The sequence below is a fragment of the Pleurodeles waltl genome, chromosome 10 (genome assembly GCF_031143425.1).
Source record: "Pleurodeles waltl isolate 20211129_DDA chromosome 10, aPleWal1.hap1.20221129, whole genome shotgun sequence".
Lineage (NCBI taxonomy): Eukaryota > Metazoa > Chordata > Amphibia > Caudata > Salamandridae > Pleurodeles > Pleurodeles waltl.
Genome location: NC_090449.1, coordinates 505406325 through 505424863, shown reverse-complemented (window position 1 = coordinate 505424863; position 18539 = coordinate 505406325). Strand labels below are relative to the sequence as shown.

General features: G+C 40.9%; 1 protein-coding gene and 1 pseudogene across 2 annotated transcripts in view; one reads left to right on the top strand and one right to left on the bottom strand.

The window, feature by feature from the left end:
- The window catches only part of ANAPC15 (anaphase promoting complex subunit 15), a 51995-nt gene extending 34074 nt beyond the window's left edge, over nt 1-17921 (top strand). For both annotated transcript variants that reach the window (XM_069210907.1, XM_069210906.1), the window contains exons 3-5: nt 9643-9702; nt 13361-13498; nt 17437-17921. In XM_069210907.1, the coding sequence (XP_069067008.1) occupies nt 9643-9702; nt 13361-13498; nt 17437-17484 (246 nt within the window). In that variant the 3' untranslated portion in view covers nt 17485-17921. The remainder of the gene's footprint in view (nt 1-9642; nt 9703-13360; nt 13499-17436) is intronic.
- On the bottom strand, nt 13504-14709 carry LOC138261670 (lysosomal cobalamin transport escort protein LMBD1-like; annotated as a pseudogene).
- Nucleotides 17922-18539: the final 618 nt, after the last annotated feature.

The window sequence follows — 18539 nt, the reverse complement described above, 5'->3', positions numbered from 1 at the left end:
CCCATACAATTAGCTCTCATGCTCTACCTATCTATATATATATGTTCGATGGCGTGTAGCTGCAGATACACATGCTGTGCACTGTTCCTGCCATCTAGTGTTGGGCTCGGAGTGTTACAAGTTGTTTTTCTTCGAAGAAGTCTTTTCGGATCATGGGACCGAGTGACTCCTCCCTTTCGGCTCCATTGCGCATGGGCGCCGACTCCATCTTAGGTTGTTTTCTTTCCGCCATTGGGTTCGGACGTGTTCCTCTTCGCTCCGTATTTCGAATCGGGAAAGTTAGCTAAAGTATCAAATTTGACGGTATTTTTATAGTTCAGTACCGGTTTAGTGTTAGGGTATCGGCACAGACATCAAGACCGCTTCGGCGGCCCTACAGGGCTTCCACTCTTCACCAAGGCCTGGTCGGCCCGACCACACCAGTCGTCCGAGACTAATGGACCGGACCCCCTTCCGTTTCTGTCCTAAGTGTCACGCAAAGTATCCTTATACAGACCAGCACCGGGTCTGTAATCTGTGTTTGTCACCCGAACACAAAGAGGATACTTGTGAAGCTTGCCAAGCGTTTAGAAGAAAACCTTGAGAGATCGACGCGCAAGAAGAATGAAAATGGCGTTGAAACCGAAAGAACAGCTTGATGTGGAGGAGGAGGAAAGAATCCCCATCCAAAAGATGGACTTGGATGAATCCAACAATGAACGACCCTCGACGGTGCAACAAACCATGAGTAAACCTGCCCTGTCCCAAACTCAGGGTCACACCAAAAACCGTAAGGCCATGGGGACGCCACCGCCAGCAGGCCATGGCTTAACCCACCGAAAGGAAGGTGACCAGACATCGGCACCGAAAAAGGCCAAAGAGTTGCAGAAGACTTCCGACTCCAGTCGAGATTCCGGCACCAAAAGATTTCGACATCGAGTGAGCGAATCGAGCAAACTCCGTAAAAGCTCATCTGAACCGAAAAAGTGTATATCATCAGAAACTTTGGTACAGAAAAAAGCGGCCTCTGAGCGAAAAGAACCAAATACACTGAGGAGCAAGGGCTTTCCATGTAACTCACGGAAAGACATAGATTTGAGCAAGAGTTGGATATAGAGGAACCTGACCAAAGACAACAGAGGTTACATATCCAAAAGGATACTGGCAAAATTCAGACTTTACCTCCACTCAAATCTAAAAGAAAACTTGCATTTCAAGAAACAGAAATGCAACCAAAGGCCAAAGTGGTTAGAGACAAGTCACCAACACCACAGGTCTCGCCACAACCATCCCCACTGCACTTACCACAGTTGTCACCAGTGGGAAAACCAATAATGCAGTCACCCACACATACTGGGATGACCCAAGATGATGCTGATGCATGGGATTTATATGATCCACCAATATCGGATAACAGCCCAGAGTGTTATCCAACCAAGCCGTCACCACCCGAAGACAGCACAGCATGTACACAGGTACTAGCCAGGGCAGCTACTTTCCACAACGTAGGGATGCACACTGAACCAGTGGGGGATGACTTCCTTTTTAACACTCTGGCATCCACCCACGCATCCTATCAAAGCCTGACAATGCTACCAGGCATGCTCAAGCACGCACAGCAGGTCTTCCAAGAGCTTGTAAAGGGAAGAGATATCACGCCTAGGGTCGAAAAGAAATACAAACCACCTCCAACAGACCCAGTGTTTATAACGCAGCAGCTCGCACCAGACTCAGTGGTTGTAGGGGCAGCAAGGAAAAGAGCGAACTCTCAATCGTCAGGGGATGCTCCACCACCTGACAAAGAAAGTCGAAAATTCGACGCAGCAGGCAAGCGAGTGGCATCACAAGCAGCCTGTCAATGGCAAATTGCAAATTCGCAAGCCCTACTTGCACGCTACGACAGGGCATACTGGGACGAGATGCAAGACATCATACAGCACTTGCACAAAGAACACCAAAAAAAGTGCCCAGCAAGTAGTTGAAGAGGGATAGGCCATATCGAACAATCACATAAGGTCCTTATTAGACTCTGCAGATACAGCAGCACGGACTGTCAACACGGCTGTAACCATTCGCAGGCATGCATGGCTGCGGAGTTCTGGATTCCAACCAGAAATTCAACAAGCAGTATTAAATATGCCGTTTAACCAACAACAGTTGTTTGGGCCGGAAGTCGATACTGCCATTGAAAAAAGACACGGACACGGACAAATCCATGGGTGCACTCTATTCCCCACAATTCAGAGGCACTTTTAGGAAACCACAATTTAAGGGGGGGGGGGGTTCAGCAACAAACATCTGAACCTTCCACCTCCCAAACAAAACCCACCTATCAATCACAATACCAGAGGGGGGGGTTCGTGGTTCCTATAGAGGACAATTCCAAAGAGGAAGGGGAAAATTCCAGCCCGCCAAACCAAGCCCTAGCAAGCAGTGACTTAATTGTCACAACACCCCAACACTTGTCACCAGACCAGGGGGGGGACAAATACTACCACAATTGGACACATATTACCACAGACACATGGGTCCTATCAATTATCCAACATGGTTATTGCATAGAATTCACAACATTACCTCCAGATGTGCCACCAAAAACCCACAGACTGTCTCAACAACACTTAGACCTACTACATATAGAGGTCCAAGCACTGTTACAAAAACAAGCAATAGAGCTCGTACCCAATCACCAAAGAGGAACAGGCGTTTACTCACTATATTTCCTCATCCCAAAAAAGGACAAAACGTTAAGGCCTATCTTAGATCTCGGAACACTGAATCTCTCCATCAAATAAAATCATTTCCACATGGTAACGCTTCAAGACGTAGTTCCCTTACTAAAAAAGGGGGAATACATGACAAGACTGGATCTCAAGAATGCGTATTTCCACATACCCATCCATCCTTCTCACAGAAAATACCTACGGTTTGTAATTCAAAGCAAACATTATCAATTCAAAGTGCTACAGTTCCGGATAATAACAGCCCCCAGAGTATTTACAAAATGCCTAGCAGTAGTAGCAGCTCACATAAGGAGACCGCACATGCAAGTAATCCCATATTTGGACGACTGGCTAATAAAAGCCAACACTCAACAACAATCTCAATTTCACACGCAATAAGTCATAGAAACTCCACACAAACTAGAGTTTTCTATAAACTACCAAAAATCACATCGGCAACCATCCCAAATACAACAATACTTGGGAGCAACACTCAACACACAAAAGGCAATTGCCACTCCAAGTCCACAAAGAGTCCAATCGTTCCAAAATGAAAGATCAAGCATACAACCAAACCAACACTACACGGTAAAGTTTGTAATGAAACTACTAGGCATGATGTCCTCATGCATAGCCATTGTCCCAAACGCAAGACTACACATGCAGCCCTTACAACAGTGCCTAGCAAAACAATGGACGCAAGCACAGGGTCAACTACAAGATCTAGTGTTGACAGACCGCCAAACACACTCTTCGCTTCAATGGTGGAACCCTATAAATTTAAACAAAGGGCGGCCATTCCAAGACCCAGTGCCTCACGCTATTATCACAACAGATGCTTCCATGGTTGGGTGGGGAGCACACCTCAACAATAACAGCATACAAGGTCAATGGGACAAACAACAAAAAATACTTCACATAAAAGTGGTATTTCTAGCATTAAAAGCGTTTCAACCACTAATATCCCACAAACACATTCTTGTCAAGACAGACAATATGACAACAATGTATTATCTCAGCAAACAGGGGGGGGGCACACTCGTCACAACTGTGTCTCTTAGCACAAAGGATTTGGCATTGGGCAGTTCACAACAACATTCGCCTAATAGCACAATACTTACCAGGCATTCAGAATCAGTTAGCTGACAATCTCAGTCGAGATCAACAGCAAACTCACGAATGGAAAATACATCCCTAGATCCTACAGGATCACTTCCACCGCTGGGGAACACCAAACATAGACCTATTTGCAACAAAAGAAAACGCAAAATGCCAAAACTTTGCGTCCAGGTACCCACACCCTCAGTCCAAGGGCAATGCTCTGTGGATCAGCTGGTCAGGGATATTTGCTTAAGCTTTTCCCCCTTTCCCGCTCATTCCTTATCTGGTCAACAAACTGATTCAAAACAAACTCAAACTAATACTCATTGCACCAACCTGGGCTCGCCAACTGTGGTACACAGCACTGTTGGACTTATCAGTAGTACCCCACATCAAACTACCAAACAGACCAGATCTGTTAACACAACACAAACAGATCAGACAACAGAATCCAGCATCACTCAATCTAGCAATCTGGCTCCCGAAGTCTTAGAATTCGGACATTTAAACCTTTCACAAGAGTGTATGGAGGTCATTAAACCAACAAGACATTGTTACGCAAACAGATGGAAAAGATTTGTTTGCTACTGTCACACTAATCAAATTATGCCACTAAAAGCCTCCACACAAGACATTGTAAGTAATTTATTACACTTACAAAAGTCTAATCTAGTTTTCTCTTCCATCTCACTGCAATATCTGCCTATCTGCAGATTACACATACAACATCGCTTATTTGAATCCCAGTTATTAAAGCATTTATGGAAGGACTAAAAAGAATCATACCCCCAAGGACACCACCAGTACCTTCGTGGAACCTAAATATTATATTAACACGACTCATGGGCCCACCATTGGAACCCATGCATTCTTGTCAAATCCAATTTCTGACCTGGAAAGTAGCCTTTCTAATAGCCATCACAATCACTTAGAAGAGTGAGTGAAATACAAGCATTTACTATTCAAGAACCCTTTATACAAATACATAAACATAAAGTGGTTCACCGTACGAATCCAAAATTCTTACAAAAGGTCATATCACCATTCCATCTAAACCAGACTGTGGAACTCCCAGTCTTCATTCCACAACCAGACTCAGTAGCTGAAAGGGCCTTGCATACATTAGACACAAAAAGAGCACTAATGTAGTGCATTGACAGAACAAAACAATTTAGTAAAACAAAACAATTGTTCGTAGCATTCCAGAAACCTCACGCAGGTAACCCTATATCCAAACAAGTCATTTGCCAGATGGATAGTTAAATGCATTCAAAACTGTTACCTTAACGCTAATTAGAGAATTACCCATTACACCAAGGGCACATTCCAATAGAAAGAAAGGCGCCACAATGGCTTTTCTTGGAAATATACCAATGAAAGAAATTTGTAAGGCAGCCACCTGGTCTACGCCTCATACATTTACTAAGCATTACTGTGTAGACGTGTTAGCAACACAACAAGCCACAGTAGGACAGGCTGTATTAAGAACATTATTTCAGACAACTTCAACTCCTACAGGCTAACCACCGCTTTTGGGGAGATTACTGCTTTGTAGTCTATGCACAGCATGTGTATCTGCAGCTACACATGCCATCGAATGGAAAATGTCACTTACCCAGTGTACATCTGTTTGTGGCATGAGACGCTGCAGATTCACATGCGCCCTCCCACCTCCCCGGGAGCCTGTAGCCGTTTTAAGTTGCATGAAAATTGTAAATATGTAAATAAATATTATTTTAATACACACTATGTACATACATTACTACTCCATTGCATGGGCACCTCTAGTATACTCACAACTCCTACCCCACCCTTTGTGGGGAAGACAATATAAGATGGAGTCGACTCCCATGCGCAATGGAGCCGAAAGGGAGGAGTCACTCGGTCCTGTGACTCGAAAAGACTTCTTCGAAGAAAAACAACTTGTAACACTCCGAGCCCAACACTAGATGGCAGGAACAGTGCACAGCATGTGTATCTGCAGCTACACACGCCATTGAACATATATATATATATATATATATATATATAGATAGGTAGAGCATGAGAGCTAATTGTATGGCTTAAAGAAGAACACCCCCCTTCACACTTATACAACATGTGCACATTAACGACCACTACTTCGGGGTCTTACAAAGAACAATGAGATGATTGGATACGAGCCCTAATGTGACAGGATTTACTGGGCTAATGATGTGTATTTGGATGACTTGAGGGATTAGATTTAATCCTTTAGAGGTACTTTAAAAAAAAAATATTATGGTATCATGTAGCAGAAACGAGTGACTGAAAAATTACAATGTAATTGCACTTTAGTATGAATCATTCACAATTGCTCCAGTGGAGGATTGAACCACGGTAGTTGGATGAATTTAAGTTTTTAAATTGAAGTATATGTTGTTTCAATTGAACCACTGAAAGATTTAATTGGAAACAACGCAATGCATTTGCATTTTTGTATGTGTCACTTTACATATGTAGCAATGTATGAGATTATAGGGGATGAAGATGTGGCTGAGTAGCTAGAATCAACATTTGAATGGCTGGAATGAATAGTTGGGAATACCACCACATATTTGTATTTTGGCATGTAATATTTTAATACATATACGAACGAGTTTTTGAAACTATGAGGAGGATGCCGTTGCTGAGTAGCTAGAAATAATAACTGCACCATCTTTTGGCACATGACACTAATTAATATATATATATATATATATATATATATATATATATATATATATATATATATACGATAATGTCTTGAAGTAGCTAGGAATAACATTTGCACTGTTGGAATGAGCAGCTGGGAATAATATAACGCATTTGCACTTTAGCACGTGTCACTTTAACACATACACAAGTGTATGATAGAATGAGGATGATGCTGTTGCTGAACAGCTGGAAATAATAATTGAACCATCGGAATGAGTAGCTGAAGAACGCCCAATGCATTTGCACTTTAGCACATGGCACTGTCATATGCACATGAGTGAATGGAATTACCCATTACACCAAGGGCACATGCCACTAGAAAGAAAGGCGGCACAATGGCTTTTCTTGGAAATATACCAATGACAGAAATTTGTAAGGCAGCCACCTGGTCTACGCCTCATACATTCACTAAACATTACTGTGTAGACGTGTTAGCAACACAACAAGCCACAGTAGGACAGGCTGTATTAAGAACATTATTTCAAACTACTTCAACTCCTACAGGCTGATCCACCGCTTTTTGGGGAGATAACTGCTTTGTAGTCTATGCACAGCATGTGTATCTGCAGCTACACATGCCATCGAACGGAAAATGTCACTTACCTATGTACATCTGTTTGTGGCATTAGTCGCTGCAGATTCACATGCGCCCACCCGCCTGCCCGGGAGCCTGTAGCCGTTTAGAAGTAAATCTTAAACATTTGTACATTTGAAAATATATTACTTAAAACTTTATTATGTACATACGCATTCACTCCATTGCATGGGCACTATTACTAGCATACACAACTCCTACCTCACCCTCTGCGGGCAAAACAATCTAAGATGGAGTCGACGCCCATGCGCAATGGAGTCGAAATGGGAGGAGTCCCTCGGTCTCGTGACTCAAAGACTTCTTCGAAGAAAAACAACTTGTAACACTCCGAGCCCAACACCAGATGGCGGGATGTGCACAGCATGTGAATCTGCAGCGACTAATGCCACGAACAGATGTACACTGGGTAAGTGACATTTTCCATATATATAAAAAACAGAGGTTACAGGGACATTATAGTTAGAAAATGCAATTTTTTAAAAACATAGTAATTCCCTTAAACAAAGGTTACAGGAACAGGATAGTTAGGCTTACATTTTCAATATACAAAACCATAGAAATTCATCTGTTATAGTTAGTTATGTCGAGTAACTATAACTTGTGTGCTAAGGTAACTATAACTAACACCCCTGCCAAGCACAGTTTTTTTAGAAATTTTTTGCTGTAAGTATTTCATTGATATTATCAATGGTGTTATTAAAGATGTAATCAGTGCCGTAATTTGTGGGGCAGTTAGCAGTGCATGGCGAAGGAGCGAGTTATAATTACTTGAGATAACTCTGTAACAGATTCATTTCTATGGGTTTGTATGTTTAAAATGTTAGCCTAACTATAACGTCCCTGTAACCTTTCGTTTTTTAAGTAAATTTCTTTTTTTTAAATTCTATTTCCTAACTATAAAATCCCTGTAACTTTTTTTTTTTTTCCTTTTTTTTTTTCAGTGAATTTCTATGTTTTTTTGAACCTATAGTAATTTTCATTACTATACATTATTCCAACCACTGCCACGCACGGCCTGCCGCCAGGTCCTGTGGCCTGCCTTCTCTAACCACCCAGCCGTGCATGGTGGGGTTGGCCGCACCGCCACTCCCTGTGGCCAACCACCCAATCCTGGGAGAGATAGAGGGATTTAGGCTTTGATTAATTATATAGTTAGAATGAGATCCTTCCAGACAAATTAAAAAGAAATGTTTTTGTCAATTAAAGAGTGAGATCGCCTTTTAGTAGGTAATTTAAATATTTACAGTTGAGAAGAAAATAAAGCAAGAATTGACTAGAGACTTGCCTAGACTAGAATCCTTTACCTTTAGTGTGCATGTCTGAGACCTTAACCACTAGGCCAAAGATGACTCCTTACTATGTAGTGGCCAGACTTAGCTATGACATTCAACCCACTGATTTTGAGGGGGAAACGGCATCAATGTTCCATCTTGAGGAATGTTTAACAGTGAAAACACTAGAAAATAAACACACTACCAAGCGATACTAGGATTTGAACCTTTAGCCTACTGAGTGACTGCACAAGACCTTGACCATTAGCCCAGAAGTGACTGTTCTGCTCTGCATCCAAACGAACTATAACATTCTTACCAAAAACCTTGCTAGTCTGACTCTTTGAATGTATTGCAATAACAATCTTTCTCTCTTCCTTCTCCATCCCTTTTAATGTGTGTGTGTGTGTGTATGTATGTATGTGTGTATATATATATATATATATATATATATATAATCACAACTGATCAAAAGCATATGATTGAATAAGCTGTGCTACACACAGGAAAGCTAATTATGGGTAGCTAGAGATCTACTGGTAGCTCATGAGCTACTTGTTAGAGAAGCCTGATCTGTACTATGATACTCTGGGGGGGGATTTGAGGAACACCTTTGTGCGCCATCTTCTTTTAGCCATTGCGAGGGCAGCCAGATGGCACACCCCAGAGAGGAAATGGTTAAATGAACGTTAGCTAAACAGCTGTTGTATAGCAGTTGCTAGGTACTGACAGAAAATATTGCTTAAGTCATAAGATCAGAGTGAAAACAGGAAACGGAAACAATGACCTGATTTGCCCGTGCATTGCTAGTTTATCTTCGGTGCTCACTGAATCATATGTGAATTTTGAGGAAGTTGGAAACTCTAGTGTTGTATTAGAGCAGCCTCTTCGCTCGAAGCAGTTAGTCACAAGGAACAGAAGCACTCCTCATACCCCTTTATGGAGTGTGGTGGCCGTTCTTAATTGGGAGCACTAGAACACATGCAACAGTAACTCGTTCTTTACCACTGAATTCGTATTGCATGACTGTGACGTTAGAAAATAGTCTTTCCACCTGCCCATGTCACTGACTTTGCCACCAGTCCATAGTTAGGACGTGTAATGAAACTATTAATTTACTTCAATTTTGACATGAATCTCTCAGGCGAATGCTGACACAAAGTCATTTAGTTTCTTATTTGATCATTTCGATGTTTTATACTCAGTTATACTGTGGTTGTTTCTTTTAACGTATAGTTTTGGTTTCTTGCCTTTTCAGCTCCAGAGTATAGCTGAAAAAGACAATATTTTGGTGCCGATAGGTAAACCTGCCTCCGAGGTAAGTTCCAAGAATCCTTCACTCATTAGTGAGTCACAGTTAACATGAATGTGCATTTTACATGACTTTTGACTTATGCCCAAGGACCTAAAATCAGAAATGAAACTCCTACTTTTATATACTGGAAGATAATCACCTTGTTAAAGATTTCTTATTTCGGAATTTGGTATTTTAAGCAAAAAAACGTCACATTTTCTTTTTTAAGCTATTCATTCTGAATGTATTTTCTCCTGAATAACCTCTTCAAACCAGGTAGCAGTAATAGAACAGCACTTACTTGTGCCATGATTGATGCTCCAGATCTGACCATATCAGCCAAACATTATAACATCTTCTTGGGGTGCATGTGTGTTCACATACATATGAGGGCTTTCGATCATCCCACTTCATGCATGTATCTGTTGTTGTGTCGATCACATGTTGCTTCTTCTACCACAGCATGGGGCAGTAAGTCTAACCCCCTTAAGTCATTAGCTCTCTTCACTGTGACTGAAGGCATTTAGCTTATGTGCAGGTGTATAACTACCTAAAAGTCCACTTCATTTCCTGAGCTGGTAGGCCATTCTGCTTTCGTTGCATATTATGTTTTTCTATTTCTTTCAGTGACTGGTCATTGTTTTGCAAAATGTTGGTCAAAGTTAGATAAAGAAAATGTTACATTTTATTATTTTTTCACATATAATATTTCATTTCTAGGCAGCTGGCCAAATGTGTAATAAAAATAATGTAGACTTGTGGAGCATGACTTCGTGCCACTGCTATAGTTTGATGTACATTGGCAAAGTCATGCAGGTTTCCTCAGATTGTTCTCTTACCAAAGCCAGGATTAGAGGTCTGGCATCTTCACCTCACAGCTGTTGGTCTCACAGCCACTAAACTATGTCTTTCCCGAAAACAAATATTTATTACAGCACCCTATCCAAGGTAGCAAAATTGAACATTTTTAAGATGCCTTATAGTCTACATGGTAGCACCTTTAACAGACAAAATATATTAATAGGATTGCTCACATGTATACACGTGTAGTAAACACGTTATGCGTTTTCCACCCTGTTTTAAGATTAACAGTGTTCATATATCTCTTTGAAAATGTTTGAACAGCTCCCAGTACTCCTAGATGACACGAACATAGCACGAATGTACTCCAAATTATTTGCAATAAAATGTCACCTTTCAAATGCCAATTAAATGTCCCTTTGTTAGGCATCTTTGAGTTCACGTTCACAGGTTTGCTTTCTGATGGTTTTGATATAGGGATGCATTATTTTTTCTTTGCTTTTCACACAACAAATCTTTAAAAACAATAAATTTCGTTTTCTCATAGTGACTTAGTTCTTCCTTAAACAAATTCTCTGCTCAGTAGTTTGCATTATATGCCGTTACTACACTACCCACTCAGAGAATTAGTGTTCTGCAAAATAAGCAGAAAATAGATGGATGTCCAGTGGGCGCTCTATTGGGAGGCACCTACCTTGTGTAGGCTAAGAAATAATGTGTGAGGGTGGCGGTAAATGGTAGTGAAAGGAACAGAAACGGATAAACATAGGATGGTGTTTGATCTAGTGATAAGAGAATGTGGGGATGTGTAAAGTTTAGTCGTGCAATTGGTGGTCTCAATACGAGGTGAATGGGGGTATGATGATGCAGAAGATAATGGAAAAGTTGTGCAGGAACATGATATCAAAGGTTTTAGAACCAGTGAAGGCATGGGGAATACAGAAATGGAAGAATTGTGACCCAAAAAGGGAACTTCAGGATGAGGGGTGGATTGTCATTTGTCTCTTTCTGCTTGATTCTCTCCCGTGGACAATTCAAGTAGCAGTACAGAGTATCTCGCTGTCTCATAGGTTATGCTAAATGGTCCCAAGGCTCTATAATCTTTATTTCTGTTCACCAACCTATTTGTAAGGTATTCAGTAACTCCAATAGCTACTTCAAGTCTTCTCAAATGCAGAAATTGTACTGTTTAAGTAAAAACAGTCCTGGGAGTGTGGCCGGGATAGACCTCATTATTTCACCCTCACTTCTGAAAGCATTTCTTCACGTCTTGGTTTCTGTCACTGGACACATCATAAAATAATGGATCGATGAGTCTGGGATGCACATTTCTGTTCTGGTACTGAAGTACATACTTTCTTGTTTAAAGATCACAATGATTAGCACTGAGCTGCTCCTCTTGGACTGATTTGTGATGACCTCATGAGTTTTCATCCTGGAAACGTCGAGTTCTAATAAAAAAAAAACATATTTTCACATTTGGTTCCCGTGGGTCAGATCCCGATTTTCTGTTAATTAAAAGCAGCAAGGTTGTCTTTTTCAAATCCTTCAGGAGTCCTCAGGACACATACCTTTGAAGCTTTCTACTTTAATTTCACCCACTCATGTCACTGATTTGCAGAAGATATTTAGCCTCAGTTATACTTTGTAGTTGCCCATCATTGTTTGACACACACAGAGCGTGTGCCTTCCACATACGACTCACCGTAGTCGCTTAGTTTGGTCAGCTTCATGTCTAGGGAGCCTGTAGTTTGCTTAATTTTTCTTTGCCATTCCATCCAGCAGCGACGGTGGCTTCCCAGCGCATTTTAAGGCAGTGTGTTTGAGACATGTTTCTTTTATCTTGCCCTTGATGGAGTCCCTACACAAGGACAAGTCCTCTTGGATCACAGAATTTTTGGGGTGATGCTCCTTCTATAGCAGTGCCAGATGGCCCCATACACAGTTTCCACCGCTGCCAAATACTTTGAATCCCCTCCAACTTCCACCATTCAAACTATTTCATTCCATGCTTTTCAACAGAGCTCGGGCTTTTAATGTGCTGTCAGCTCAAAGGTTTGCCACACCTCCTGTGATTCATTCTTATTGTTTTCAGCACTTGATTTCATAGTGCATTTGTCCCTAATAGGTTCTGTAGGGACGCCTGCTGCCACTTTGACCTTTACAAGAAGTTGAGGCAAGTGTTAGCCACTTCCTAATTGATGAGAACTAACAAAGTAACTGCATAACAGTATGAGATCTGAGGTAATATTGGTTTTGCTACAAGAATGTGGCAGTGAGTGTCAAGGCTGAGGGCATTCTAAGTCATATGAGGAAGTCTGAACGAAGAGGATATCTTGTGCATCAGTTATAGATTCCACCATTACTGCCATGGTGGTGGCATTTGTTTTATTGGCATGGGAATTCTCCATCTTTCACCAAGGATGAAGCCTGCTTTTCTGTGATTTGAGTTCGCAGAATTTCAACTTCTTCAAAACTTTATGCTGCAATTCCTTTATGTAAATCAAACTTAACAGCAAATAACAACCATCCACTTCATTCAGCATGAGTGTCAACCCACTTTCGCACATTGGGTTGTGTTTTTTTTGTGTTTTTGTTTTTTGTGGTCCTCCTTTCATATTTGAAGAAAAAAAGCATTTTTCTATCTCTCGGCTTTGGTTTCCTAATCTATCGCAATCTAAGGTTCTTTAGCAGTCCTTTCTCACCCTTGTGCTACAGTAACCTCTGTGAGGAAGATGAGGTGGAAAACTGATGGGCTTCATGTAGCAGTTTAATGCAATGTTTTTGTAATTCTGACACTTACATACCATATTTAAAAACCTTTCCGTGATATTGCCTAGTAACAACTTCTTTTCCATTTTTTTTCCCTCCCTTTGTGCAGCATTATGACGAAGATGAGGAGGAGGACGATGAGGATGACGAAGACAGTGAGGAAGACTCAGAGGATGATGAGGACATGCAGGACATAGATGAAATGAATGACTACAACGAGTCTCCAGATGATGGGGAAATTAACGAGGTAGTTTCAGGAAACCTTATTTTTTTCTGTGCTTAATAATTCCAGCTTTGATGGGTTTGTTATACTCGTCAAAGCAAGGAATGTAAGGTTCATGTAAAGCTTGATTGTGCAATTTGAGTGGAAGGTCTTTTAGCACAGTGCAAGCCAGAACCTTTAAAGTAACACGCTGAGAAGATATCAAGTCGAAAAACCAGTTACTGCCTGAAGAACTAGTAAAGGCATGTTCAGTGGGTTGGTCAGATTATTTCCAAGAATCAGAAAGCCAGAATTTATGCCAGATGCAGGAAGGGCTTTATCAAGGTTGACAGGAAGAGAGAAACTATGAAAGTAGTGCCACGGGGATAAAAAAAATATGCCCCAAATCATTTTCACGATTCTCATAACACTTCCTAATGATGTCCAACAACTCTGTTTCAAATGTTCTAGGTGCCTTTCTCTTCTTCGAAGCGTCCTGAGCTTTTCTTCCAGATGCTGAAGAGAATGCCGTTCTTTTGATGGTAGCCGACGGCCATGTTCGCTCTTTGACTTACTTGTTTCCATCTGCTATTCACTTTCTCAATATCGTCCGTATTCTCCAAGCGTTCATATGCTGCACTCCTGGTATTTTGAAATAGATTTGAAGGCCTTGCTGCCATGGCATAAGCCGTGTATGTGATAGCTTTCAACATTCCTATTAAGGCCAGCGAACTAATGGAAAATGACAACGCTGCCAAACCGTGACTACGTCAATGTTCCTGAAATACATACTTCACTTTGTCCCATTCAGTAGCTTTTACATTTTTGGGAATAGCTAATAGCACAAATGCACATATCACAAGTAGACCCGAACAGACCACCATGAATCTAAATTTGTAGTTCAGTGCATTTTCAATTTGAGAGTAATTGTTACTATTATTCTCATCCTTCTTTTCATAGAAAAATTAGACAAAAGGAATCCACAAAATAAGATGATAGAATATAGCGTGTAATAGCTATACAAAACTGTGTTCTTAATGTGAATTCTTGTAAGACTGTTTTCAGCCTAGTCCTTTCTCACTACACCACATCTTAGTCAGTGGACTAATAGACAAGGTGTTGTCTCTCAATGGGTAAAATATGATTGTTGAGTTAAAGTCCTGTTTCCATGTACTTTCCACCAAGGTTTAGTTTGATTTAATTTCTTTCCAATTCTTAAATGTGCCATTTTGGTTTTTCATAAACAAAACTAGAAATCTGTCTACTGGAAGGTGATGAGTGCAACTGCCAGAGCAGAAATTGATGTATTAGCAGAAACAACTTCACTTTCTTGTCGACTTTGTTACTTGTGAATATATACCCAACAGAAAGCTAGCATAGCCAGCAAAAGCAGCCCAAAGATAAACCAGCCGATCACAACTTGGGTGTAGGGCACAATGCCCGCCTCTATCACCGCCACCATCTTCACTCACTTCCTGACAAGGTATCTCAGTGGGTGAGCACACTTGATCTAAAGGGCTATGACCAAGTTAGAAACAGCAGCTATGGTAGTGACCCAGCAAACCAGATTCTTCTCCCATTATAAGTAAGCGCAAGTGTTGCAGCAAATCCCAAGCAACAAAACCAGTTCCTAAGCATCCCCACATTCAACTATCAAGGGATAGCCTAGCATGATTAAACAGTACATATAATAGTTTGACTGCACTTCATATCAGCAAATTATTTTTGATGTGTGTTATAGGCACACATCTTTAATCAAATATTTTAGCTGTGTTTCTGTTTCTTCCACAGTATCAATAGTTATAATTTGATCTTCAAAACGTTTTGTCCCTAAAGAGATTTGACTTTTTCATGGAGGTATAGTAATCATGACAAGAGTACAATAGTAGTGTGGTCTTTCTTTCACCATCTTGCAGTGTTGTAACGCTATAAACAGCACATGACTACTACCCAGCTTAGTGGTACTCGCATTTCTACCACAAGGATGAAAAACTGAGTTGGCTCTCTTCAAATATGGAACGGTTTGCTTGCAGATTTCTACCAGTAACTCTCAGAACATTTTCCAATTTATGCAGAATAATCTGGGTGATTTTCCTCAAGGGTTAGTCTCTCTTGTTACAAGCTGCATTGACACTGTTTTCTGAGTCGTGTATTTGTGTCACAACTTTCTAGCAATCTCCTTAGTATTTGCATCACACCAGTGATATTTCTAAACAGCGACAGATTATCCAGAAACCACTCATCTAGTTCACCTGGATGTGGTCATGTTTAGTCTTCTAGAGTCTAATTGTAGAAATGCAGGCAACCATGGTTTTGGTCGAGTCTCATACAGTAGGAGTGTTTGGTGTACGTACAGAAGAGCAGGGTCTCTGCCAAATGTTCAAAACAGTGCACTATGTAAAATGAATTCTTTTAATTTCTTTGAATGTCCACTTATTGTACGAATTATCCTACAAATCTGGCCCAGATTTGATAGTCCTGTATCTACATTGACCATTCCTGTTTTATAGCTATAAATACCATTTAATTATTTTTCACCCAATAGTGTCAGCAGAAAGATGCACAAATGTTTATTCGTACAGTAGTAAGCATAGAGAAAATCACTGAATGTAACAAGAATTCATGATGTACTGGATGCAACAGGGTTGAAGCACCATGATGATTTTGTATGGCAAATCACAGTCTGAATATTTAAAAAAATAATGTATTGCTCTGTGCCACAATGGTTGCTGAGGTCTGCCAAAACAAATTTTTTACAAAGGCTCTCATTCATCGTTGGTACTGTTGTGAGATGGGTCTTGAAAGAGCTTGTGCATCCCTAGGGCATAACCTTCCCGTCCCCTTTGAATGGGAGAAAGGCCACTTAAAGCCTTCAGTATATATCTGTGAGTTATAAGCTCGCCACAGGCAAGTGCACTGATAGGAAGTTTGAATCCTGTCAAGGCCAACTCTGCCTTCACCTTTTGGAAGGCCATTACAAATAAAGTAAAAATAAATTGGTACGGGTACAGCCTGTTACAGCTCATAGAAACTGCAGAATTTAGGTACAAAGTGCAATAAAAAGCATATTTGTTTTCAAATGAAGGCTAACGAGGCACTAAAAGCACCCCTCCGCACCCCCCAATTTGAGCAGCCATCCTTCATACTGTTTCCCACGCCCCCCTCCTACATGCCATATTGTTGTGCTCCCTTTGGCGTTGGATGAGCACTTGTATGTGGTTCAGTCCACTAGCCATGGGCTTCACATACCTACTCCCTTAAGTAGGACTGCATGCTGACTCTGTGCATCTTGATGTGCCCTTGATTTTCCTAGATTTATTAATGGACGGTGGCTAAAGCAACAGCGGCCCGTTTGCTTGTTAATAAATCTGTTACCTGTTGTCACTCTTTAATCAATTTCTCCATGAAGTAAACATCATTTTTTTGCACGCATGGAGGGAACATGAGTTTGGGTAATTTATTTGTGAAGCACAGCAATGGCAGACACAAAGTTCCTAGGTGCTGGACATTAATTAATGTAATCCACAAAATGTAAACCACGAGTGAAAAATACAATCATTTATATAGACGGAGGAGATTCACAGCCTCCATGGTCCCAGTTCTTAAGTGTAAGTGGTTGCAAGTGGTGGGCACTGTCACTCATTTTGGGAGTCTATGACTTTGCCCCCAAGCACGTGAGAGAAAGCAGGAAAGGGAGAATTAGGAGGAAGAAAATGTGAAGAAAACAGTAACAACAAAAGCAGAGATGTAAAAGAACTTACTGGAGCTAGATAAATGAAGTATAGGGCAGTGGAAGAAAAAGGCATGAGGTGGAATCAAGACTTGGGAGCCTTGGTATGCAGAGACCCTGGTATTTGGAATGCCTTTAGCAAGTCCTCAGAAGGATTTCAGGCCCCTTCAGGTATTCTTCTTTCAAAATTAAAAACTGCTGGAGAAACTTCTTGTTAATGCAGCAATTAAAGCTTCTATGTTGTTCTTTGCAGGTTGACATGGAGGGAGCAGAGCAAGACCAGGACCAGTGGATGATCTAGTGGACATTTCAGAGCACCTCAGTATCAAGAATTGCTACAAAACTTTGCTGTTGTGGTATTATGGAGGCAGGGTGTTTTGCTGACATGCCATTATTTTTTTTTTTTTAACAGTGAATAACCCATTTTTTGTGGGTGAGGTGGGGGGAGGGAGGAATTATCTAGTGTCATACAGGAGAGTGGGGTCGAGCTCCTGATTCCCATTCTCAGTTATTTTTAGTTGTTTCTTAACCTGTTTGCATTTTGTAGCTGCAGTGGGGAGCTTAAAGCCTGAAAGCAAACATTTTTCATAGAAGTTGGACTCAAAATGCGCCCTTTGTAGTGCATGAAATTTCATGGACAGCAACCGTGCAGGTGCAATAGACAGTGCTGTTATCCCCAATTGTTTTTATTTTTCCGTTCACGCAAACTCTTTGCAATAAAAATTACTTTTTTTTGTTTCCAGTATTCTTATAACTTGTCAGGGTAATCCCAAGCAAAGACGACGCTGCCTTTAAAAAGTTGGAACAGTTTACTAAGAAGGCCTGCCAGACCAACAAAGTCCACTCTATTTCCAGCTATGGCACACTGTACATTTTCACTGGCTTTATATGCGCTCCCACATTTCATTGGTCGTTTTAGGCCAGGCTGAGGAGAGCCTACTAGGCCACATATATGCCATTGCCAGATGCAAATCATGTACTTTTTATTTTTCCTCCACTCATCGGATGTCTCACTTTGTATGTGTTCAATGTGTTTGTCAGAAAAGACGGTATTATTTACTAGGCAGAGGTTGAAGGCAGAAGTAATGGATAAAAACAGCACATTCGTAAAACTGATCCAAATGACGATTTGTTAGTTTTTAAGGAAACAATTGTATATACATTCATTTATATTTAAATAATCACTAATTGGATAATGCCCACCAGACCCATCTATCTTCCTACTTCCGTGACCACTGCAACACTGAACTCTATTGAATCCCCTGGTCTCTCTGCCCTTGCACTATAAATGCAAAACAACTATTGTCGTTACATTTCTAACTTGTCTCTTAGCACAGTTAATAATAGTGGCTGTTT